Raw genomic sequence first — 25,114 nt, forward strand, 5'->3', positions numbered from 1 at the left:
CTCGCCCACTTCGACAAGAAAAAAAAATTTAAATGGAAGCGATATTGCAGTATAAGCTTTCCCTTTTTACGAACCCTTCACCTAAAGAAGTTGGTCAATAACTTTAAATAGAGGAGAGGGGGTCTTTGACCCGGGGTCCTTGCCACCCCAATGACAAACAGGCGCACATGGGAACACAAACGGGTGACCGTTTACACTCGCCCAGGTGCTGCCCAGGGGAAGGTGGTAAACAAACTTTAAAACTCTACAAAAATAAAATAACTGTATAAAATGCCTTTATATATATATGTATATATATATATATATATATATATATATATATATATATACACACACAAAATTAAATAAGCATTTTACTTTAATTCCAAAAAAGAGAAAAGAAAAAAAAAGTATTGCACAAAATAACAAATTTGTTTTTAAGTGTACTGTAAAAAAAAAAAAAAAAAAAAAATTAAACAAAACCCCCCAAAAATCACCAAACCTCAAGCAGCTAGGCTGCAAGGGTCAAGATGAGGTCATCTGAAGCTGGCCATGCCACCACAGATCCCAAAAAATATAAAAGGTAAACACCAACAGACCTGAAAAGTAAATGTGGAAAACGATACCGAAAGAACAAAACTTGTGGGTGAAAAAAAAAAAAAAAAAAAAAAAAAAAAACATGCAAGAATAGAAAGGCAAAGATAGTAGGAGGAAGATGTAGAGTTGAGGGCTGCTGCTCCGTGTCACGGCAGCAGCCCCCACTAGTGAAAACTGCTGGTCCTGCTGGTCTCTGGTCTTCATCCCCGACCTCCTTCCACGGACAGAGAGCCAGGGTTTATAGCCAGAGGAAGGGGGGGGGGGGGGTTTCCTATCTGCTGAGGCTCACTGGCAGGCTGTCCCTCTTTCTGCGTCGCCACGAGTTACGATGGTACTGTGTGTGCGTGTGTGTGTGTCCGCGATTAACCAGAGCAGCGTTGTTGACCAGGGGTGGGTTGTGGAAGCCCTTCACGTTGAACTTTACACCATTCTGAAAACGGAGCAAGAGGGAAAATAATGAGAAAAAAAAATGTCATTTTCTTTTTACAGATGGGACAAAAGAGGGCACATTTTGCTGAGCTTGTTTGTTTGAAGGGAACTTTGCTTTGAATCCTGATGGTTCACATCTAGACTAACACCTGGGGCCTCAGTGAGTTACTGCCTGTTTTCAGATGACAGAACTGTGCAGGCAGAAAGGGAGGGAAAAGGAGGTCTGGGATATTTGGGAACAACCACTACCGTATTTTGCGGACCGTTAGGCGCACCGCATTATAAGACGTAATATCAATCAACGGGTCTGTTTTCATACATAAAAGGTGCACCGGGTTATAAGACGCATGATGAAACATATGCAAGTGAAAAAAACAGTCAGGTAAGTCGAACTCATTCACAATAACTCAGAATATCGTTCAGTTGTAACTAAAGCAGAAAAACACATTTTAAATGATTCATCTTCCACAAATAAAAGTGGCGGAGGTAAGCGTTGTACTACGTCCTGTTCTCTGATTGGTTCATCGTTCCCAGCGATAGCGGACACCTGAAGTTAGTGTGAGGCTGGAACAACGTTGTATTCCCACATTTGATGATGATACAGATTTGAAAATTGGGTTTATGCTAAAAACCTAACGCTGGCTTGACGTCTAATTACAGTAAGGAAACGTTGACCAGATGTTGGAAGATGGTTGCTAACGCTACATAAATAGTTATCTAACGTTGTCTGACATTGCAACCCGTATCCAACCAAGGACTTCTAATGTGTCAGCTGAACGGTCCGACCATCAATCAAGCAGAGCGGCTTCGTCGCTACCAAAGTCGAACTAAAACATTTTTTACAGATTTTGAGCGCGATGTACCACATAAAACTGGTCCAAGGTCAGTAAGCACAACAATATTCAGAGGTGGACAGAGTACTCGACCCCAGTACTTGAGTAAGAGTACAAATAAATACTACTGGTCAAAATTTACTCCGTTACAAGTAAAAGTAGCTCAGTCAAAATATTACTCGAGTAAGAGTAGAAAAGTACTTGCTTTTAAAGGTACTTAAGTATCCAAAAGTAAATGCTTTTAAATTTACTTTAAGTAAAAGTAAGAGTAAGAGTACATTTCTTATTTTCCACATCAGTAAATTACTATATTTTTTCTAAATTAATTTAAGGATCTTTTAACTCTTGTTTCTGAGAATTGCTGCTTCGGCAGACACAATAAACATTTGAAAATAAATGTCTGTGGTTTGTCTGTGCCCTCGTTTTTTACTCGTCGAACTCAAACATTGAGTTAAGATACGGCCAAGGGTTTTGTGAAAGTCCCTGCTCCGAGTCCGGCTCATTATCAGACTCAGACGACTCAGCGGATTGTCTTTCTTCTCCTGACGCAGGCGTAGCCATTGTTGCGGCTCTGTCTTGACAAACGCAGGCTACTTTGGCGGTATCGTTTTGAGGAGGCTTGACGTATTTCCGCTTTACGTACATCCCAGTGGAAAGCGTGCACTGTGATAGGTCTCATCCTTTGACAAAAACAGCTTGTGTCCAATAGGATTTTAGGGAAGAAGAAAAAAGAGCAGACCTGAAAGTAACAAGTACTTTTCAGCCTTCCTAGAAATTTACTCGAGTAAAAGTAAAAATATTTGTCTTGGAAATGTATTCAAGTAAGAGTAATAAGTACCAAAGAAATCTAATACTCAAGTAAAGTACAAATCCTCTGGATATGTACTTAAGTACAGTACTCAAGTAAATTTACTCCGTTACTGTCCACCACTGACAATATTACATAAGGCGCCACTGATTAAAGGGTGCACTGCCGATTTGGGATTTTAAGTGCTCCTTATAGTGCGTTAAATATGGTAAACTAAAATGCCAGGAACTTACTATATCAAGACTTTCAAACAACACAGCCTGAATCAGCTGAAGCTGAAGAGGAGAGGGTGCAGCCTGACTTCAGGTGCAACAGTAGGGGTCAGCACACCGACAGAAATGTGTTTGGAGCTGCTGCTCAGACCCAGCTCACCAACAAAACCCTCTAAAGTCAAACCACACAGAAGCTAGACATTTTTGAGGAACTTCTGTATTATTTTTCCTTTTTATGTCCCTTATGTACCGTGGAAAACGTTATGCAACAGATTCTTTTATATCCATCGGAAAAGCAGATCACCTTTAATTTAACTTTAAGGAGGAAGGCCCCTTCTTGGCTGTGACCACGCTTTCTACAGCTTCATGTGGAGCAGACCTAAGCTTTGTAGAGTGTGGTTGAAATGTTCCAGCAATCCACGAGTTAGGACCTCTATGAATTTAGCTGAAGCGTGACGCCAATTAAAACAACATGTTCAGACGTGGTCGCAATTAATGAAAAGGGCATCATATCTGAGAGGGAAAAAAAAAACTAGAACAGAATGTAACGTGCTCTTCTGTTTGACAGTTGAGAAACAGATGTGCACCAGATGTTGGGACATTATGAGCGCTAATAATACCATTATTGTCATTTACTAATTTATGGAGCAAAATTCATGGGAATTAAAATCCTTTTGAATCCTGTTACACAACTAAACAGCAGAATGTGTCAGTGAATACAGAAAAAAACTACAGTGAGACAGAAGAGACACCATGAGTGCTGAAGAGACAAAAATATGAGATGGACGAGTGTAAGCGTGTGAGACAAGCTTGCCTTGATTGTGCATTAGTGTGTGTGTGTGTGTGGGATCCAGCGCCTACCTTGTGTATGTGGCTGGAGTGGGGGCTGGGCAGAGGCTGGGGGCTGGAGGGGGCGGGGGCATGAGCATGAGCATGGGCTGGGGGGGGCATGTGGAAGAACGGGGAGAGCCCAGTATCCATACACACCTGTCTGCCAGGTATAGAGTGCATTGCTAGACCGCCGGGGAGTGAGACACGGGCCTGGAGGATGAGAAGGACAACTAAGTATTATTGGAAAGACAATTCATGCTTCTTTTCTTTTTCTTATATTTTTATCCCTGATTTTTTTCCCATTATATCACCCAGTGCTCCTACCCAAGTGTCAGCAGGCTTCTTTTCACCAGACAGGGTGGGGTTTCTCTGGCCGAACGTAGCGCGTGGAAGGATCACGTTATTCCGGCCAGATCCTCCCCACCCCTTCTGGCGCCCCGGTTGGCCAGAGGGGGCATGTATAGTAGGGCTGCACGATTAATCGTTAAAAAATTGCGATCTCGATTCATGCTTGAACGCAATCTCATTTCCAAATGACGACGATTTATTTATTTATTTTTATTTTTTTGGATGTTTGTTTTTATGTTCAATGTCAGCTGTTACAAAGTTGATGCCAGTCTTTTATCAGGCACCATCATATTTTTTGTAACGTTTACCTTTTGTATCGGCAGCTTCTTAATAGCAGCAAAAGGCAATGGGGGGTTCATCCCAGCCAGAGGAATAATTTGTTGCCTCAGAACTACAGGATCTGTTACAAGTCCCCTTTCTGAAAGGGTGTTCAACTCAGGGAGGAACAAATATTGTTCAAAATTGTTATTATTGTTTAAATTATTCAAAGGTTTGTGTAAAGAAGACAAGAGATGTTATTATATTTTTGTTCAGCTGTTGCAAAGTTAAAGTAATAAGTGCAATAAATTTTATATTGGAAAAAAATTGTGAGACAAATCGTGATCTCAATTCTAAGCAAAAAAATCATGATTCTCATTTTGTCCAGAATCGTGCAGCCCTAATGTATAGCCCAGGACTGTTGCATGTTTTTGTGAGGGTAGCTCACATTGCTACCCAAGGGAACACGGGGAGAACATGGAAACTCCACACAGAAAGGCCCTTTCGCCAACCCCACCCAGGGTGTGGGCACCGAAGTCATGCCAACACGCACTTCAGCGCCCACAGCGTCCCCGGCGGGAATCGAACCCAGGACCTTCTTGCTGTGAGACAGCTGCACTACCAGCTGCGCCACCGTGTCCCCAATTCATGCTTTTCAAAAACACTTTTCATGCATGGCTCATGCCTGCAGTGGTTCCGGTGTGGGTACCTGTGAAGGGAGGAGCAGGTGGTGTCCCCCCAGGCCGTGCTTCCCAGTGCCCATGTTGAGGCCCGGGTGCAACGCCAGGCCGAGCGGCGGGAACGACGGGTACGCCGGCAGGGGTTGTTGAGGGGGAGGACATGGCAACGCCGAATCAGAGTCCTGGACAATCAGAGGACACGACTGTGAGCAATTCATTCATTGGTGCGGGAAATCCTGCATATACGCGTTTCCGTACGTTGTCAGATCCAGACAGTGAGGAGACTGATGAGGCTGACGAGTGCTGCTGGGGGCTGGAGATGGACATGGGAGAGTCTGCGCTGTGGGGTGACGCCGAGTCCCTTTGCTGCTCTTCTGAACCCACGGTACCCGTTAGTACACACGACTCCTGCTCCGTCACCAGCTCTTTAGGAGGCGACACTGTAGAGACACCATCATTGATGATCAGGACCGTATCAGCTCGCTTAAACATAAACAACACATATCAAAGCTGCTGGTACCTCTGTTGTCCGTTCGCACTGAATCCCTGCCGCCCCACTTCTTAATGATCCATTCCCTGTAGTCGATCACTTCCTGGGTCAACCTGATGATCCTCCCCAACGTGCTGCAGGCACAGAAAAGGATCGTTTTGAAGAACCGAATCGCTGGATTAGAAAGCACTTCTGAACGGACCGAACTCTCACCTTTCACAGTCTTTGTTGGGATACGATCGTGCAAGTGGCGACACAGCATGACTCAGGACAGTGTAGGCGTAGTCAAACACCTGCTTGACGTGCATGGCACCGTAGGAGCCCCTCCCCACATCATTACCTGCATGAAAAGAAGGACAATTGGTCTGTTGAGTGTTGATTTTAAAACTTTTTTTTTTTTTACTAAAACTGTCACCTGCAATCATATTAAATGGAAGTTGATTAAAAAACACAAATATCGATCCTGTCACATCACAAGGGGAATGTTATTACGAAGCTACAACTACATTTGCCATCTACATGCTCAGAGCCCTTTTAAAAGTTGGTGGAAAACTGGTGCAGTGTGCGGTTTTTAACATTCAGGATTCCTGACATCATCCGATGATGCAAAAATAAAAATATTTCACATACTTTGCTTCTTTCAATGTTTTGGCTGGTGAACCCTAAAATGATTTTTATGCAACCTCTGTCAGAGAAGGAACTTTCCAAAGACAATGGCATTTGTGACTTGAATGTTGCGACATCCAGAGTTCTCGGTCCCTGTCCCCAAGGGACTATTTTTGCAGCCGTCTGTTATTCAACCATGGCCTAAAGACAAGTGAGGATTCAGCATGAAAGTATGTGGTGCGTGTGAGAGGAGGACGACAAGGTCCCTGCCTGTCCTGTACAGAAACGGAGCAGTGAGGCCATATCAGGCAGCTACAGTCACACACAATCTGACCACAGAGCCCCCTCTCCCCCTCCTGCAGGGGTTTAGAGAGATTTATTAGTGCATTGGAACACAACGTCTCCCAAACAATCAGAAAACACAGTTTTATCTCTCTGATTCACTGCTTTGTTGTTACAATCCCTGTCCCTCTTTTACTTCAGCTTCTAGTTAGTTCGGCTCCCACTGTCTCTGCCTCTCACCCATGCAGCCACATGCCCTCTTGCTTTATTGTCAGCCTTCGCTACCTCTAAATAAATGGCAGCCAGGGGGGGCAGCTCTCATACAGTAGATTTGGTTTTTTTCTTCTCCTTTCAAATCCTATCAATCTACAAAGATTGCATGAAAATACCTACACGCCACAATGAAAATTTGTGAAATCTGTTTTACAAAATCACTGTTGCAGCTAGGGCTGTTCGATTTTGCCCAAAAATAAAATCTCGATTTTTTTCTCTCAAAATCCGATTTTCGATTACGATTATTTTGTGAATTGACAAAAGGCAAAGAAATGATTTTAAATATGCTGTTTTTTTATTGAACATTTGCCCCATTGGGCTTTAAGTGCAAACTTTGCTCTTATTAAACCAAAAATGAATGAATAAAGTGCAAAACTTTAAGTTTTAAAAAATATAATAAAATATAAAGTTTTATCTCTGGAAAAAAAAAAAAAAAAAATCAGCAAATCAGCACTTGCAAACATACAATAAGTTATATTTCCAATTAAATAAAACAAGACATTTTCTAATTAAACTAAACTGGGTCTTTTACGATTTTCACGTTTTAACATTGTTCTAATTACATAATCGCGATTACGATTTAAAATCGATTAATCGAACAGCCCTAGTTACAGCCATAGAATACAAAAGACTGGCTTCAATGAATCCAGTGCACTTTGGTAAATACTTTCACCTGGAAGCCCTGGAAACCTGGGATTATTAACTGATAACACTCCTTTTTAAACGATACTCAACAATGTTTTCACTACATTCATCTTAATCCTTAAAAGCTACATGTGCCGTTTTGCTTGAGACCATTTGGAGTTTTATTATCTGGTGACGTTAAGTACAAAACTAAACTATTGAACATCTGAGTGATTTCCGCTTACAATATATCATTTTGAGTGTAGTGCCAGTGGTAGAATGGAAATATGTTCCCGGGGGTCGCTGCATGCACAGAATGCACTGGAAATCAAAACTGGGCTGAAGTTAAACAACTGTACATCAACTAGGAAAATCAAATTAATCAGTTGTGGAACCACAGCATACGAACGGGTCCATAAAGCAGCTGTTTACGCAACTTTACTTTTCACAGTTTGTAATTATTTTTGGCATTTAAAAGACTTTAGGCCTGGCTGGGACTTTGGTCGATCTGGTGCCCTGCCCGGGTCTACCGTTGGACAGAAAACACAGGAATGTGACACAGCTGGCATCTCTTCACACCACACAACCATTTACTTTTGTGCTGTAAAACCTGGTAACATTATGGGACAACTAGGAGACTCACATGATACCGAGCACCACGACACAGCAGCAAAAGCAATTAGGGAACCCCCCCCCCAAAAAGAAATTGAAATGTATTACATTAGCAGACCTAAGGCTCTGAAAACAACAGTGGAGGAAGACGCCCCATCGCCTTGTTTCCCTCGGGTCAATAGGATTTTATTAGTCCCTGAAGGGACATTATATCATTGCAGATAGTGAGTAAGAAACAAAATCACTCCACAAAGTCATTGGACAAGGTGACGGAGAGCAGGAATGACTTCCTGTATTGCAGCAAAGGCATTGACTAAAGATCTCCACTGTGTGCACGTTTGTCCATTATGTTCATATATTTTTATTATCTTTGAACATTATGGTAATATAATCACGATTCAAGGATAAGAGTATTGTACCCTGGGAGCAATTTGTTTTACAGATAGTAGAGACAAGACGACAAATGCAAGACAGCTAGAAAACAGCACTTTTGTTGAGCTGAATGTTCTCTGTGGCAGAACTTCAACAACGTGACGGAGTTGAGTTCAAGGTGAATTGAATATTGGAAGAATCTTTAAAACTTGGCAGATTTTAGCAGAAAGTCTGAGTAGACACAGTTGAATATTTGAAAAGCATATGTAGGAGTACTGGTAGATGAATTTAACTGAATGTTTTTTAATGTTTAAATGACACAAACTTGCTTTAGAATGTATGAAAAGCTTTTCGATTTACTGAAAAATCTGACGAAATCAGCAGAAACACTTTCAGTTACTATTTAAATGACGACATGTTAAAAATGTTTTTGAATACTGCTGACAAACCTTAATTTGATACACGTGAAAGATTTGAAGCTTTTATATGAAGTAACAATTCAAATCAATCAAAATATAAGAAAAAAATACACTTTTATTTTGGAAATCTGAGATATTTCACATGATTGTAAATCATAAGTTTAGCTGAGCCTCTTATTCTTTCTATCTTTTTATGATGATTAAAAACCACAAGATATTGCTAAAAACACACTAAAACGAAAAGAAAATTGAAAGAAAAGACAGAAAAGGTTCTTATTTAGAAAAGCCATAATATCTCACGTCTAGTTTAACTTTTGATGATGCAATATTTCTAAGTAATCTTAAACACTTATTGAAAGTTTCAGAGTTTTTATGTGAAAATATTACATAAAAGATATTCTTGTACGGATTAAGGGACTGTATAGTGAATTCAGTTGAACATCTCTTGCTTATCTCTTCTTTATGAGTTCTGATCCAAGATGATAAAATTATGTTTGCTGTCCAATATTGTTACTTTCAAAGCCTCAACCTTTCTCCAGTCACACATCCATCAGCATGCACACCAATAACAAGGAGAACGAGGATCACCATGGAGGTTTCTCACATTCACACAGATATCAAGAGGCTCACTTCGACTTGTTCTGAAGGCCAAAAGCAGCAGAAACAAATACATATTTAAGCCCACTGGTCCTCCACTACAATGCAATATCTCTGCAGCTGGTGGGAGGCAGCATCAACAACTGGATCAATAAGCCAGGACAGCACCGGTTTTCTTCAAGGTCCACACATTATAGAAGTAATTTAGATTGTTTAAGTTACATCTATAATAATAATAATAATAATAATAATAATAATAATAATAATAATAATAATAATACATTTTATTTATATAGCGCTTTTCAGGGCACTCAAAGACGCTTTACATTAAAACAAAACACATAATACAAATTACAATTATACATCTGTGATTAGATGGTAGTAATTACTGTGATGCTGTGCCTGTGTGTGGCTTCATATCACTAGACTGTAAATATCCATGATTACGCGCTACACACCCCAACTATCCCTTGGCTTGAACATATTTCATTTGGGCTTTTCACCTATCTTGTTAAAACCTCCAATATTATGATGATACATTTTTGCAAACTGATTGTTTCATGAATACAATAACATAAATCCGCTGCATTCTTCTTTTTTGGGACTGTTGTGTAAAGTTATCCTTATTATTTTAATGGAAACAGAGATATTTACTTCCTAATGGGGCTGTATAGTAGTAGACGAGCTTACCTTGAAGTAGTGGATCCTCTATGCAGAGCATGGATGGCCTGTATCCGTTGGGCATGGCCTTCATAATCTCCTCTTTGGCTACATATGCACCTCTGTTTGTGATGCGAATCCCTGTTTTCAAATAGTTGAAATTGCGGCCGTACAGCTCAAAGAACTCTATCAGCAACACGCCCAAGTTCCCACTGAGGTTTCTGGCATCAATACGAGGATGGAGCTAAAGGAAGGAAATGAAGGAGAGAATTTCAGGGAGAACGGACTTTACAATTGACATTGTTCATTGATAAAAAGGTTAGAATCTATTTCAGTCTGTTCATGAATGCCAATGTTACTGCTGCTGCTTACAACATCACTTTCCTAACTGTGGCTGCTTAATATTAACTAATAATGATACTACATGTATAGTAATGTACCATGTGGTGGGAATATGCGGGTTTACCTGCAGGAAACTGATAACCATGAGGATGAGGCTGTAAGAGCTGATGCCCCCAGTGAAGACTTCATTTAAGTCTCTCTGCAGCAGGAACTGCTTCAGTACAAAGATCAGGTAAGGCAACACAGGATACCTCTGAAAGCAGAGACACATGTAGAATCAGAATGACAAATTCAGCTGAACTCTGAAAGGAGTCTTTGGAATCTCTAAAAGAAGAAATATTGGCATTTACTATTTATCATGTTGAGTTGACACAGTGATTGACCATGCAAATAAATCCACCAGGAAAGATTTTACTGAGAATTTACTGAGCTTCCTACATTCTCAGTGGCACAGCCATTACAAATCCTTGTTGTGTGTGTTTTACATTAGTCGCACTGCACTGTTAGGATTTGAGTAAATGCTTTTCTAGAAACGCTACTGTTGAAGCTAGGATTGCTAACAAAACATATTTTTGATTTTATTAGCATTTCTTTATCTGGTCAAGTCAAATAAACCATTAAATTGTACAATAAAAGTGCCTGCTCCAACTTCTACCTGACCTAGGGCTGTTCGATTTTGCCCAAAAATAAAATCTCGATTTTTTTCTCTCAAAATCCGATTTTCGATTACGATTATTTTGTGAATTGACAAAAGGCAAAGAAATGATTTCAAATATGCTGTTTTTTTATTGAACATTTACCCCATTGGGCTTTAAGTGCAAACTTTGCTCTTATTAAACCAAAAATGAATGAATAAAGGGCAAAACTCTGTAAAATAAGATGAAAAAAACTTTTAAAAAATATAATAAAATATAAAGTTTTATCTCTGAAAAAAAAAAAAAAAAAAATCAGCAAATCAGCACTTGCAAACATACAGTAAGTTATATTTCCAATTAAATAAAACAAGACATTTTCTAATTAAACTAAACTGGGTCTTTGCATGCTAAATAATAATGCAACCCATGAAGGAGGTAGAGGTGTGTAATGTCAGTCATTACATTTGCTATTCACATTTGCAAGTTTTTTGCAAGGAACACGAGCCGGTCTACCGCATCTGGCTTGAGGGATGCCCGGTGGCATGTTACAACGCCCCCTCCTACACTAAAGAGCCTCTCCGATGGGGCACTTGTCGCAGGTATTGAGAGGTATTCCATCAATCATTAATATGGTATCAATCATTAATATGTGTGCAGACAAGGTAAAAAAAAAAAAAAAAAGTAAAAAATCGATTTTACGATTTTCACGTTTTAACATCGTTCTAATTACATAATCGCGATTACAATTTAAAATCGATTAATCGAACAGCCCTAACCTGACCACATTGATGCAGGCTTCCAAGTGAGCCCAACTAAGTGAAAAGATATCAATATAAAGAGCCTTTGAAAGTGCCAGGAGCTCAGGAATGGGAATTACAAAATTCATATTTTCTAATCAAAAGGCCGAGTGCAAACATGTCTGAACCGGAGGAGGAGCAGAGCTCTGTTTGCGTGCTTCCCCCGTGGAGAACGAGACTGTGATGCACGTTGCTCCAACCAGCTGCCTCAGAACCTGACGTGTGAGAAATTAACTTTGTGGCGGCCTGCTAATGACAAGACCACACTGGCATCTGTCACACCCACGCATTAACAACATCGACTATCACTGCATTAGTGCCGAGTGAAGTTGTCAGCAGCAGGATTTCAAGCTGGGACATGCGTTGCTAGAAAACCAGACTGCGGCCTGCAAGCCGGCAGACAAAAGAAACAATCTGACAGCCGGCTAGAACATCAGCTTCTGGAATTTCTTCACTGCATAACAACACACCTGAAACTAAAGCCGCTGAAGATCCACCTTCTACGAGGTTTTCTACAGAAGCAGTGAACAGACTTGGGTAGGGGCACCGTTGCTGGGGTCTGTTCCAGCCTCATTGAGTAAGTGAGGACCAATTCAACTCTGCAGTGGTGTGTAATCAGAGCCGCCTGGGAGATTTGCGAGGCCCTGTGCGAAATTTTTGAGTTTTTCGGGTCGGATTGAGTGTCTATATGTGCAATTTTAACTCTCCAATTAGCAAAATACTGGATACCTTCCGCTGCCTCATCATCATCTCTTGCCTCGACGCGGGGCCCCACGGCTGCTTGAGACCCGGTCGGATCGGTGATTTTTGTAACAAATTTATCAAACAAGCCTTTCAGAGAGGCATTAAACTCTTCCATTTTCTTTAGTTTTTTTCTTTTTTCATCCCCTGATGGAAATTTTCTGAATCTGTCTCGTTCTCTCGACATTGTGTGACAGTTTGTTCCAACTCCACCGTCTGGATCAGAGCAGCTTGTGTCTGCGCTTGGTCTGATCAGTTGTATGGAACAACAGACACACGCATCATTGCACATATTTATTGATATGCACAGACTAGTACACATTTAGGTCTGTAATGGAACATGTCTGTTGATATTTATAAGGGAAAAAACGAAAAACAAAAGCGAAAAAAAAATAAATAAAAATTTTGAAAAAGAATATTTTTGAAAAAAAAAAAAAAAAAAAAACGGCCCATAGCGCGAGCCCCCGTGCGGTCGCACGGTTCGCACACCCCTTGCGGCGGCCCTGTGTGTAATACTCCAGATTGCTGATTTGTCTGATTCCCAGGGGGAATTTCCAAAGTTCTATATTTAGGTCCTACTGTAAAATTGTAGATTAGCGACTTCTCGCATCTGTGTGCGTTTTTTTTTGTTTTGTTTTTTCAAAAACAGGACATTCTCCTCCCCCTTTCCTTCTGTGTTTATTGCTCGTCTGTTGCCTAATTTGATTTAGTCTGTGACTTGAAATCAGTTCTCAGGCTCATTTGTCACCTGATCTGGTTTGTTGATGAAAAACACAACAAAACGAATTAACATCTCCAGCGCTGAAGGCATCTCTTACCTTCACGTAATCTTTAATGAAGCTTGCCGCCTTGACTCCGGTCTCTACGTTAAAACTGATGTCCACCTTCACCTCAGTCTCCTGGTCGGTCAGCTTGATGATTGGCACCTGAAAAAAAGGAGTGAAAAAGCATTTAAAAAAGACAATTCTCTGCATCTATAAACATACTGTACCACACATGCTTTGCTTTTTTGGTCTGTCCCAAGTTACAAGCTCTTAAAAGAAAAAAAGAAGGGGTTAGGCATTTATTATTACAGTGTCAGTTTCCCTGGTTGTGTGCAGACCAGACAGGATGTAACTCAACAACCATTTCCTAAAGTACTGCACAAGTGTTGTTACTGTGAAGACTTCCGAAGTTGTTGCACACATTTTCCTCAGCTGCTGAATGACTGCTTAAGTTTGACACAATGAAGGGAAGTTATGGCAGAAAGGCACAGAGTCAAAATGTGTAATAAATCGTACTTCAGTTGAAAAGATGATGACAGTTTTTTGTTTTGTTTTGTTGGAAGTGAAACCAAGAAGGTGTAAACTTTGTGAGGTGAGGTTGAAAGTATTTGTTCAATGCTGTCAGCTAGAGTAGATTTCTTTCCCTACATCTTTCCACAGAGATATTAATGTTACCTCAAAGCTCTTTTTCTTTTTTTTTTAAACTGACCATTCTTTAGGAAGTTACTGAGGTAGTATAAATCTCAAAAAGCGGACAGGGAAAAAAAGAAATTCTGTCAGAACAATTATTACCACATCAGCAGGTGGATGAGCCTTTTTTTTTTTTTTTTTTTTTTAAATAAAAAGGTATTTTATTAGATATAGATTTCTTACTACACACCAGTTTGGTTTGATTTAGAGTAGAAAACAAACATCACTATGAAATATGTCTGCAGAGGAGAGCCCAGAAACATGAAATGGGTTGCCTTTACTCACCGTAGCCTTGTCCAGGACTTTTATGGAGAAAGGTTCTGCCACATTGTGTTTACGCAGAGCTTGTTCAAGTTCTTGCAACGGGGGACGCTCCCACTTCCCAAAAACCACAAGGTCAATGTCACTGTAGAAAACAAATAACAAAAGACTGATAAATAAACAAAATAAAGACCTAAGAACATTCAATTATTGCATAGAGAAATATACTGGGAATACAACTGATAGCTGGAAGGGTTGGTCTATAAAAATGAGGCCATACCTTGTTGGAAGATACAGCCCTGTGCTAAAGCTGCCAAAAATCTGAACCTGGTGAAGAAAACGTTAGACATGTTAGAAAACTATTGACAACACGACACGCTATTCAAATGTTAAAGATAATCACACACATATTACTTTAATGCCTTTCATATTACATGCTGCTTAATTGAACCATATGTAAAAATATATCGATCCCATCCATTAAAATAAAAATCCTTGTAGTGATGCTGTATATATGCATTCATGTTCCAATGATTACAAACGACCAAGACAACAGTATTCCTGGGTTACTCTTCACAAACTCTAACTTGGTAGTACTAAATACTACCAAGTTCAGTATGCTGCTAACAGAAAATACAATGTTTTTTTTGGGGTGGGGGTGGGGGGGGTTGTACTTTGCTCTGCAAGAAAAAAGCTCTCCAAAGAAATAAGAATAGAGCCATTTCCTTTTCCGTCTGCTAAATGCGACAAGACAGCAGCACAAGGGCATGCCAGGATAAATACACTCAAATGAAAAGGGAAGGCTGGTACAAATCAGAGCCTTGATCCATTAACCTGACTGTGTGGTTCAACTGGCAGCCCACAAGTCATTGCTGCTACTCATATGTACATGATTGAGTCATGAGACATGCATTTCTTTAACCTCACTACAACATTGAAACTATTTTTAGTATTTAATAATCATCTTTATAGGTTAATGACACCGAATGAGGGACAGCCACAATCGTGTGACCGATCGACTGCGACCCACATGCGCATTTGTCAACAGGAGCGACACCTAATGAACGAGGTAGACGTGTGCGTGAGGGGTGCACCAACTCGAGGAGCCTGAGAGCGAATGAGTTTGTGTGCAAGCCGGCCAACGGAGGAGTTCACAACAGAAATGTGCCACCTGGAAAATAACTCGTATGCTGCAAGTCTTCTTTTCTATAAATAAATGCCATGGGGAAGGACTTTGCCAACTTGACACTCAATTTAAAGTGTGTGGCACAGCTGAGGTCTCCTGCATGCCGTCATGATCATCCCTTAACAGCCAAAAGAACTGAAACATTACTGTTAGAGCTGGCAGCCACTGGAGTGTGCTGGAACTGGCTGCTTCCAAAAGTAAAAGAAAAATGAACCTAAGTGAGATCGAAAAGCGAGAATCCACCTAATGAGCGGATTTTTTGGGGACGTTGACTATTCTGTTGTTCATGAGTTTTCTAAGGCCATTTTTGCAAACAATATCTTGATTTCTTTGGGGGGGGGGGGGTGCCTTTGGTGTTAAAGGAACAGTTCAGTGACAATATCGATACAACTCTCATATTTATTATATATGATAAATATATTTATTTATATATTATCTCATATTTATGAATTAAATGTTAGCTTAGTTTGGCATAAAAGGTTGAAAATGACAAGTTAAATAAGATCAAGTCGGGGTTTTGCAACTCTAATGTGACAGATTATATCATAAGTACAAATATTTAGAGTATTTAGAGTTTAGCTACTACTGAAGTTGAACTCCAAGGAAAAATAAAATAAAAAGTAAAATAACTCAATACTTAATTCCTGAGCTAAGGAAAGGAATGATCTATAGTAGTAGGACATTCCTGTGAGTGTTTCTTACATCTGCAGTGGGCCACAGCTCCTTGATGATCATTTCTATCCGGTTCACCACCTCCTGCCTCATAGCTGCCTCCTCAGGTCGTGGAGACATGAAGTTGTAGAAGTCCATCACCTCTTCGTGAAGTCTGAATGGAAAGGAGAATAAGTTATTTTTACCACGCTGGTATTCAGAGTCCCCTCTGGCCCTGTTCGGACCTGGTGCTAACTTGCCTCTTGGGTCATCAGATCACAAGTAGATGGGGATAAATACAGGTGTGAATGCACTCTAAATTTTAGAGCGTCTTCAAAACATCCCATCATCACCACAGTATAAAGGAGGGCCCAAACTCCCAAGATGCATAATTCATAGAAAAGTTCTTGCTCATTATTTGTTAATTGCAGCACAGACTGTGGACAAAGCAGCTGTGGACTGATGTCCTGCCACCCTTTCTGTTCTTGATGATATTCGGATGATATCCCACACAGCAAGAACAGCTTCAAACAGCATTTCAAAAACATCCCCACTCTGCTGTCGTGGTCACTTCAATTAAATGTAAAATACGTTAAGTCTGCTAGCAGTGCAATATATTCACATATCAAAGGTTTTGCAAGGAAGTGCAACCGTGCGGAATGATATAGACCACAATTTTTGTAACAAGATACAGCTGTAACATAAATGAAGCAACCTCACGGCAACTAAAGTAGAGTCCACGAGCGGTCAGATGTTCTGTACTACTTCTCATAAAAAAGAAGATCTAAAACGTTGCAATTGATCTAACATTTACTGGATTATTTCATTGGTTGTGTGTACCACCTCAAATGAAACCAAATAGTATAAAAGATAAATATATGATGCAACAAAATCTTCAAACATTAAAACTTTGTGAACTATATAAAGTCAGGAAAAGCATAAAGTTGCACATCTGTCAGGCAGACACATCAAAATCACTGAAGGTATACTGACAACTGACATACTGACATCGTAACCGAATTGAAAATACCTAAACAGAGACTAAAAGTCAGATTATCAAATAAATTAATAAATAAATAAAAATTAATGATTCAAATATAATCTCAAATGGTTAAAAACAGTGTATTCACTAAAAAAAAAAAACTTTTTTTAATCCCATTTTTAAAATCACCAAATTTAATTATAATACAGTTACATCTGTTTAGCATTTTAATTCATTAAACAGTTGATCTACCATGTCTTAATCTAAAATAGAAAATCCATCCTTTAAACCTACGTGGGTAGAAATCAGTCCTTTGGACAAAAAGTATGTGTTGAATTAACTCCAAATACTGGAACTTGTTGACCTGTTTTTTGTCACGAACGAAATTTTGCAGTTGCAGCAAAATGAATGGCAACATAAGTGTACTGTCACCGTAGGAACCATGCATTAGTTGGTGACACAGAATAGGGTATATATTTTCATATTGTCCCCATTTGCCCAGAGGATATTTCTACACCAATAACTTTGGATCTACAAAAGACTAGAAAGTTATTTATTCCACATAACAGTGAAGAAACTATTCCACATGATAGGTGGTGTCAATAGGCTAAACAAACTTCCTGGAGTCTATCCCAGCTCATCACAGGCGAGAGGCAGGGGTTCACCCTGGACAGGTCACCAGTCCATCACAGGGCCACATACCGGTACATACAAACAACCAGACACACTCACACCTACGGGTAATTCTTAGTCATCAATTAACCTAATATGCATGTTTTTGGACTGTGGAAGGAAGCTGGAGTAACCGGAGAGAACCCACGCAAACACGGGGAGAACATGCAAACTCCACACAGAAAGACTCCCGCTGGGCCCGAGAGTCGAACCAGGAACCATTTTGCTTTGAGGCCTAAAAAAAACATCTTAAATCAAAGTAAAGAAGAATAGCACAGCTTTTCCACCAAAAGTGTCAAGTAACTTACTTGCACAAATTAAAATGTATGCAGCATTCCTCTTGCCTTAATTCCTCCTAGAGTATTGCCTTTAGCTGAATTCATTTTTATATTCTCAAAACTTCTATATTCAAACAACCTGCCCCTCTTAGGAATTAAGTGCCATGTGATCAGTGTACTATGTGCAGAAATCACTGAAAGAGGCTAAAAGTGCTCCATTTGATTGAACAGTGGACAGAGTCCTGCACATGAAACCATGTTTCACAAAGTGAGATCAATAACACCTTTTATAGTTCTGTTATCACTGAGAGAAGTTTTGAACTTTGCTGTATTCCATCTTCTGTGCAGCAGCACACACTATGTGGATCACAATAACTTGCCCAGGTTATCGGTGATGTTTCATTCAGTTAAGCACCTCTTGGTTGTTGTAACCCGTCATGCATGGTACGAAAATCAGTGCATTAAAAAAAAAAAAAAAAAAAACAGGAAGAGTCGAGGAAAAAGGAAAGAGGAAAAACTTACTTCTATCTTTATAAGTCTTTATAAGTATCTGTATGACCTACTGTAACTGTAAGAAGGCACAATTTCCACAGATGTTACAAAAACAAACACTGCTTCAATATGAAATAGAACAGTTGAAACTCTGTAGCTATAAATGTGTAGGAAGGATACAATGCTATTCAACTCCCTCAAGTCTTCTTGCAGTGTAACGCTGTCTAGTTGGTGCGATTGCATCCTTGTCCTGTTGCATGATAAGTTTTACCTGTAGAGCAGATGATCTCACGCTTGACTCTTGCGTATATTCACTTACAGTGGAGTTCATGTTTCACTCACTAACTACAATCCTGAGGCTGCAAAACATATTCAAATCACTCCACCACCAGCACCTTGCTTGACAGGACTTAAGGGGTTAAAATGAGGTGTTGCTTTGCCAAATGTGGCATTGTGTATACGACTAAGCATTTACACTTTGGTCAAACATGTCAATGTTTGCCTTGTTTGTCTAAAGGACACTGTTCCAGGAGTCTTGTGGTTAGATGCAACTTTGCAACCTAATCTGTGCTGCCATGTTGTTTAGAGAAGGGAGGCTTTTTTTTCTGGCAACTCTTCCAAACAAACTGTATTTGTTCAGTGTCCTAATTGTGCTGTCATTAACTAACATTTCACATGCTCAGTGAGGCCTGTAGGGTCTGAGATGTAGCTTAGATTTTTTGCAAGTTTCATGAACATTAAACTGTGTAGAATAAGAATGAACTTGCTCGAACTTTGACTGTTTTGAAAAATGTCCCAATCTCCATCACTGTTATCCATGTGAGAACAATCTTTGACAAATGACGAACTCAAAATTGTTTGGAAATGTCCTTATAACTCTTCTGAGAATTAAACACTGCAACTTTTGCTGTTAAAGATCATTGCTGATGTCATTCCTCCTTGGCATTATAATAGCTGACACCGAATCCTGTCTGAAACCTTTACAAAGGTCCTGACACTACTCAAATTGGTTGATTTTCAAACCCACATTAAAGTGTTTCCTATTAAAGTCTAGAAGTGTCCTGAGCAGAACCTGGTACATTTCTATCGCATTTTGACAGCAATGTACATCTACAGCCTCCTACAGCTGGAGCAAAGGTCTACTTGAAGGTTGGGTAGGAGATGCTGGAGAAATCAGAACCAACAACATTTGGATTCCTCCAGTAATTACCAAGGAAAACCCCTTTCCTTCAGATCTGCTCCCAAGGCCACACCAGCGCCTGGTTGCTGAAGAAAGAGATGAGTCAACAATTCAATAACTTCACTTGGGCCACACACAATGATTAGATGGTTCTTTTTAAGAGCCCTATCCCTTCAAACGGTGATTAGTATTCTTCATTTTGATGCAAGAGCATTTACTTAATTGTTTGCTATAAATGTGTGAAGAGAATTCCAGGTAATATAGTATGGCCCCACTACATTAGGAACCCTTGCGAAATGCATAATTGTAATTAAAAATTGAGATGAAGATATGACTTCCAATATCTATAAGCTAATACTTCAGTGCACTTTGATAGTAATGTCTTCTTGCAGCTAAAATTGAAAGAAATTAGGGCTGTGCGATTAATCGATTTTAAATCTAAATCGGATTTATTAATCAAAATCGATGTTAAAAAAGGAAAATCGGAAAATCGATTTTCCTTTTTTGCAGCTGGTTGCAGACAGAGCTCGTCTAGTCATCTTTGTTTGGTCAAGAAAATTGTAAATGTTGTCACTTTACTAAAAGGAGGATTTACAGGATCTTTCAATTGCACTTCATTCCCAATAGGGAAATTTGTTTGCTATTTTTCTTTAAAAATAAAGATAAAATATTTTAAACAATTTATTCCATTGTCTTTTGTAGTTTTACCAAAAAAATCGAAATCGAAAATCGGGTTTTCAGAGAAAAAAAAATCGGGATTTTTTTTTTGTCCAAAATCGCCCAGCCCTAAAAGAAATAGAAAAAATATAGAATTTCTATTCCTGCAACAGTTTTATAATATTAACTTGAAAAAGTATGGAGAATAATGTATCATCATCTATTGTGATATTTTTAGTTCTTGCCATATTTACATTGTACAAGTTGAAACTGTTAAAACCACACACACTCTTTGTGCAACCCTATAGCAAAGCAGAAAAGGACCACCTTCAGAAGGAGCAGGAAGACAAGAATTCTTATCTTTATTGTAAACATTTGGCTCACGGCGTATAGGGAGCTTAGTAAAACACTTAAAACCACACACCCTACAACATCGAGGCCTTAAGAATTCAACTTTTAACGCTGCTATCGTTACTTGCATGACAGCCGAAGGGTATGTTTGAAGCTTTTCTCATCCGCCAAATGCCTTCGAACAGTGAAAGTCTGTTCAACTCTTTGGCCATTGGCTCTTCTGTATTTCACATCATGGCATGCATTCTTAGAACAGGGGGACTGTCACAATCAATTACCAGAGGCCTGGAGGAAATGCAGTCAGTCCCTGAACCCACTCCTTAGTGAAAACAGCAAACTATTCAGGCCAGGGTGTGTCCATCCCAATAGTCCACTACCGAGAGACAGTATAATTAATACTGGGCACTCCACTGCCAAAACAAGAGCACCTACCACAGCCATACTCTAATAAACTAGTTTCAAGTGGAAATGTTTCTCATGCTTCATACTTCAAACACACTTCTCCAACTTTAGAAAAATCAGCAACCTTAAGTGATCCAATTTACCTGTACATTTCACACATAATATCAGCTTACGCCTCAACTTTAACCGTAATTACTATGATATATTGTAAATACGGCATTATTTCATCCCGCAGACAACTGAAAAGTGCACCCCCGAGGGAAAACCACAGAAACAACATAGTACACATGTTGAGACGTGAATCATGACCTTTTTTTTTTCCTTTTGTTTGAATGAGAAGATTACAAAATTACAAATACCCAGAAAAACGCAGACTACAAATCCTCACTCTGAAAGGATATACAGCACCAGGCACTACGTTAGGAACAATGACTCAAATGTTGAACATTGTTTGATAGGTGGCACCAAATATGACAAATATAACAGCTTCATGGAATATATAATTGTAAGATATTTGGTCTTTGAACACAGCTTTTAACAGAGGTATGTTTCCCTTAAAATTAACAGTCACTGTGCATTTTTGTTGTGCACTTTGTTTTACAGCAACATTGAGTGACACATTAATACAACATTAAGTAACACTTATAAATGCGAGCAAAATGGATTAATTGTAAGTGTAACCACAAGCTACACCCAGAATTTGAGTATAAATGCCAGCCAACCAACTTTTACCCTCCTCTTTCACGTAATCACGTAATTCATTTGAAGAAAAGCCGCTTTAAAAGCAGATGTTGCATAAATGTCCATGTAATATGAATACTTTATTTCTAATGTGGTTCTTTCCTGAACCTTGAAGTTTACAAACGTGAGCCTTAAGTAGGGTTGCCAACTCCCTGAAAAATATATAAAGGGACATCGGCAGGGCCGGCCAACCAGATTTCCTTCACCTTTCCTGGTGTGGTGAATTTTTTTTGCCCCTTTTTTTGTGAGTGAAAAGATTTTTTTAACTATTTGACTCAAACCTGAATTGAATTAGATGCATATTTTTTAATGCGATGAACACATGGAAAACAAATTATTATCCAGCAATTCACTTTAATACAAAATAACAAAATGAACTGAATAAAATAAGTATCTTTCTTAAACAGAAACCTGTCCTGCTTAACTTAAAATGGTATACATTAATATAAAACAATAGAAAGAGAGCAGAACATCCATTCTGTAATAGTGCACATTTTTAGTGCAAACAGAAAGTTTGTAGAAAACTTGCAAACATATTTGTGCCTCAAAGGCCATGACTGTAGCCTACAGTTGTAGTAAAACAGAAAAAAATTACTTATAAGCAGAGGTGGGTAGTAACGAGTTACATTTACTCCGTTACATTTACTTGAGTAAGTTTTGGGAAATTTTGTACTTTTAGGAGTAGTTTTGAATCACTATTCTTTTACTTTTACTTGAGTAGATTTGTGAAGAAGAAACTGTTACTCTTACTTCGCTACATTAGGCCACGTTGAGCTGTTACTTTTCTTTTATCCCTTTTATCTGCATACACGTCAATCTCATGACATCACTGGGTGATCCTTTGGGAAAAATATTTGCTTTTGCATGTTTTGTCACATTTACACAGACTCAAACACACACAGAGTTTCTATGAGTTCATGGGCTTGTTCTAGTTCTGCCTGGTTTAAAAAAGAAAAGTACAAAAGCTTGAAATTTTGTGCTACTTGTGCTTAATTTATTTTTTTATTCTGTTATTATTTTATTATTTATTAAAGTACTTTAATTTACTTTAAGATTATTTTAATTTAAGCTATTTTTTATCCATTTTAATCTATTTTATTGATTTAATTTGCCTGAAGATGATTATTTTGTACTTTTGTCTGTTTGAATGGTTGTGTTAAAAAAATAAATCAGACGTTACTCAACAGTTACTCAGTACTTGAGTAGTTTTTTCACCAAGTACTTTTTTACTTTTACTCAAGTAATTATTTGGATGACTACTTTTTACTTCTACTTGAGTCATATTATTCTGAAGTAAGAGTACTTTTACTTGAGTACAATCTTTGGCTACTCTACCCAGCTCTGCTTATATCCTCAACAGCTCAATGCCATTTTCCATTGTCATTTTATGACTATTGTTTTACTCTCACAGTAATACGGGACAAAGTGCGTCCCTTTTCAGCTCTAAACGGGACGATTCCGTTTTTCAAGGGACGGCTGGCAACACCAGTCTTAAGGGAAATGTAGTTTCTTTTCAGTGTTATTCAAACACAATTATAAAGCGCGTTTCTTTTCCTGCATTAGAGTATGTTTTGGTTTAAAATATGTGGTTACTTCAGCTCCAGTCGACAGAAATCACGACACTTCCGGTCTAACCGTCCACCCCTGTGACGTAGCCGTAGCTGTAGCGACGAGCTAGCAGCAGTGATGGGGGCGTCCAAACCTCGAGTGTACAGTCTCCCACAATGTCAGGACAACTGTCACGAACCCATAAACGAGTCCACCGTGTTAAAGTAAACTCCCTGCTGCGATTAAGGGCAACGGCACAAAAAAAAAAAAAAAACGTGACAAATGTTACCCAACTTTCAGCTGCTTATAAAGGCAACGCAGAGCCTACGGCGTAGGGTTACGCGGGCGACGCGCACCGTACTATCGAACGCCCTGCGTCGACTTAACGCTGAACCATAAATCAGGCTTTACAAGCGCATCAGCCTGATGCTGCGTTCCATTTACCTCGGAAGTCGGAACTCGGAACTGGGAATTACGTCACAGCCGAGTTATCAGCGTTCCAGTTACAAAGTAGGAAAACAAGTTTGTAGTTCGCATATACCACATGAAAAATGTAAATTACACTATAGCAGCATATATATGCCGAACAATACTTGTATACGACTGATTTAGTGTGACCAAAACTAGAATGAAGTGCTACGAATTTTTACAGAGCTCTCTTCTACTGTTTACAACCGGGGCAGCCATCTTGGAATGTGAACTCGGGGGTGGTGAAGACTCTCCCACTTTCCCAGTGGGAAATCCCACTTCGAGGGGCGTTCCAGTTGAAAAATCCAACTGGGAACTGGGAAATCCCCACTTCCGAGGACAAATGGAACGCGGCATGAGACTCACCCGAGCACGCCGGGGCTGTACTTCCTCGTCTTCCACGGCGTCCAGCTGCTGGCGTAGTTGCCATTAGTGCAGTTCGAGAGCAAGTAGTTCATCCCGTAGGTGCTCGCCTTGTTGTCATTTTTCCTGCGGCCCGGGTGGTGGTCGTGCGTGTGGTCCACGGGTCCCTGCTGCAGCCGCCGGCCGCACAGCTGCTGCAGGCTGCAGGCGGCCGGGGGCTGCTGCTGCTGCTGGAGGTTTACACTGTTGTCAACGCTGCTGTCCACGTTTCTGTTCAAGTTCCCAAGTGCACCGTGATTAGTCCTCTCCAGTGAGCCGGAGGGCGGGCTGTCCGCCCCGGAGTCCGTCTCCCGCAGCCCCGGCGCGGCTCCGCCGTGCATGCAGCCGTGCATGACGCCGCGATGGCCGCTGCTGCTGCAGCCGCAGCTGCTCCGGCTCGCTGCCACATCCCTCAGCCCGTCCACAGCCGCGGGATTCCCGCAGCAGCGGTTCCGGTTCTGGTTCTGGTTGTGGTGGTGCAGCCGCCGGTGATTGGGGGGCGTCCGCCCCCCCTGAGAGGTCTCCCAGGCGTGCATCCATACAGCGTTGGCAGGTCCTGTCTGTTCGGGCTGGATCCACGCCACCCTCGGATCCATTCAGCGTCCCGACCGACCGACCGACCCCCCACCCCCCCGCCCCCCGGACCAGTATCCTCACCCCGGGGAACCCGTCCTGGACCCGGCCGCCGCTTCCCTGGAACACCCCCCCTCCCTCTCACGGACGGAGACGCGGCTCGGGGTGTCGAGGCGAGACGGAGCTGCACATGTGCGCGGTGTCGGAGCGCGGACAGAGCGAGAGGAAGCCGGAGACTCCTGCGGGAATGCAATATGGCGTATTCTCTTCAAATCCGGGCGCATGCGCACTGGCAGGGGTTTCTCAAACGATGACTGCGCCCCCCCCATCCATCCTCCCACTCACTCACTCCCTCACCTCCTCTCAGTACAGACCAGGGGTGCAGATCTGA

At 40.4% G+C, this 25,114-nt stretch overlaps 1 protein-coding gene across 1 annotated transcript; it reads right to left on the reverse strand.

Moving 5' to 3' along the window:
* Positions 1-309: 309 nt before the first annotated feature.
* On the reverse strand, positions 310-24,773 carry tent4a (terminal nucleotidyltransferase 4A). The gene is made up of 13 exons (XM_061741053.1): positions 24,115-24,773; positions 16,029-16,152; positions 14,421-14,467; positions 14,165-14,285; positions 13,244-13,351; positions 10,377-10,505; positions 9,941-10,154; positions 5,679-5,805; positions 5,496-5,599; positions 5,234-5,415; positions 5,005-5,157; positions 3,720-3,899; positions 310-1,006 (listed from the first exon to the last, which is right to left on the reverse strand). The coding sequence occupies exons 1-13, from the start codon at positions 24,744-24,746 to the stop codon at positions 848-850; spliced, it is 2,280 nt and encodes a 759-aa protein (XP_061597037.1). The 5' UTR covers positions 24,747-24,773; the 3' UTR covers positions 310-847.
* Positions 24,774-25,114: the final 341 nt, after the last annotated feature.

This window comes from Cololabis saira, chromosome 15 (genome assembly GCF_033807715.1).
Source record: "Cololabis saira isolate AMF1-May2022 chromosome 15, fColSai1.1, whole genome shotgun sequence".
NCBI classification, from domain to species: Eukaryota; Metazoa; Chordata; class Actinopteri; order Beloniformes; family Belonidae; genus Cololabis; species Cololabis saira.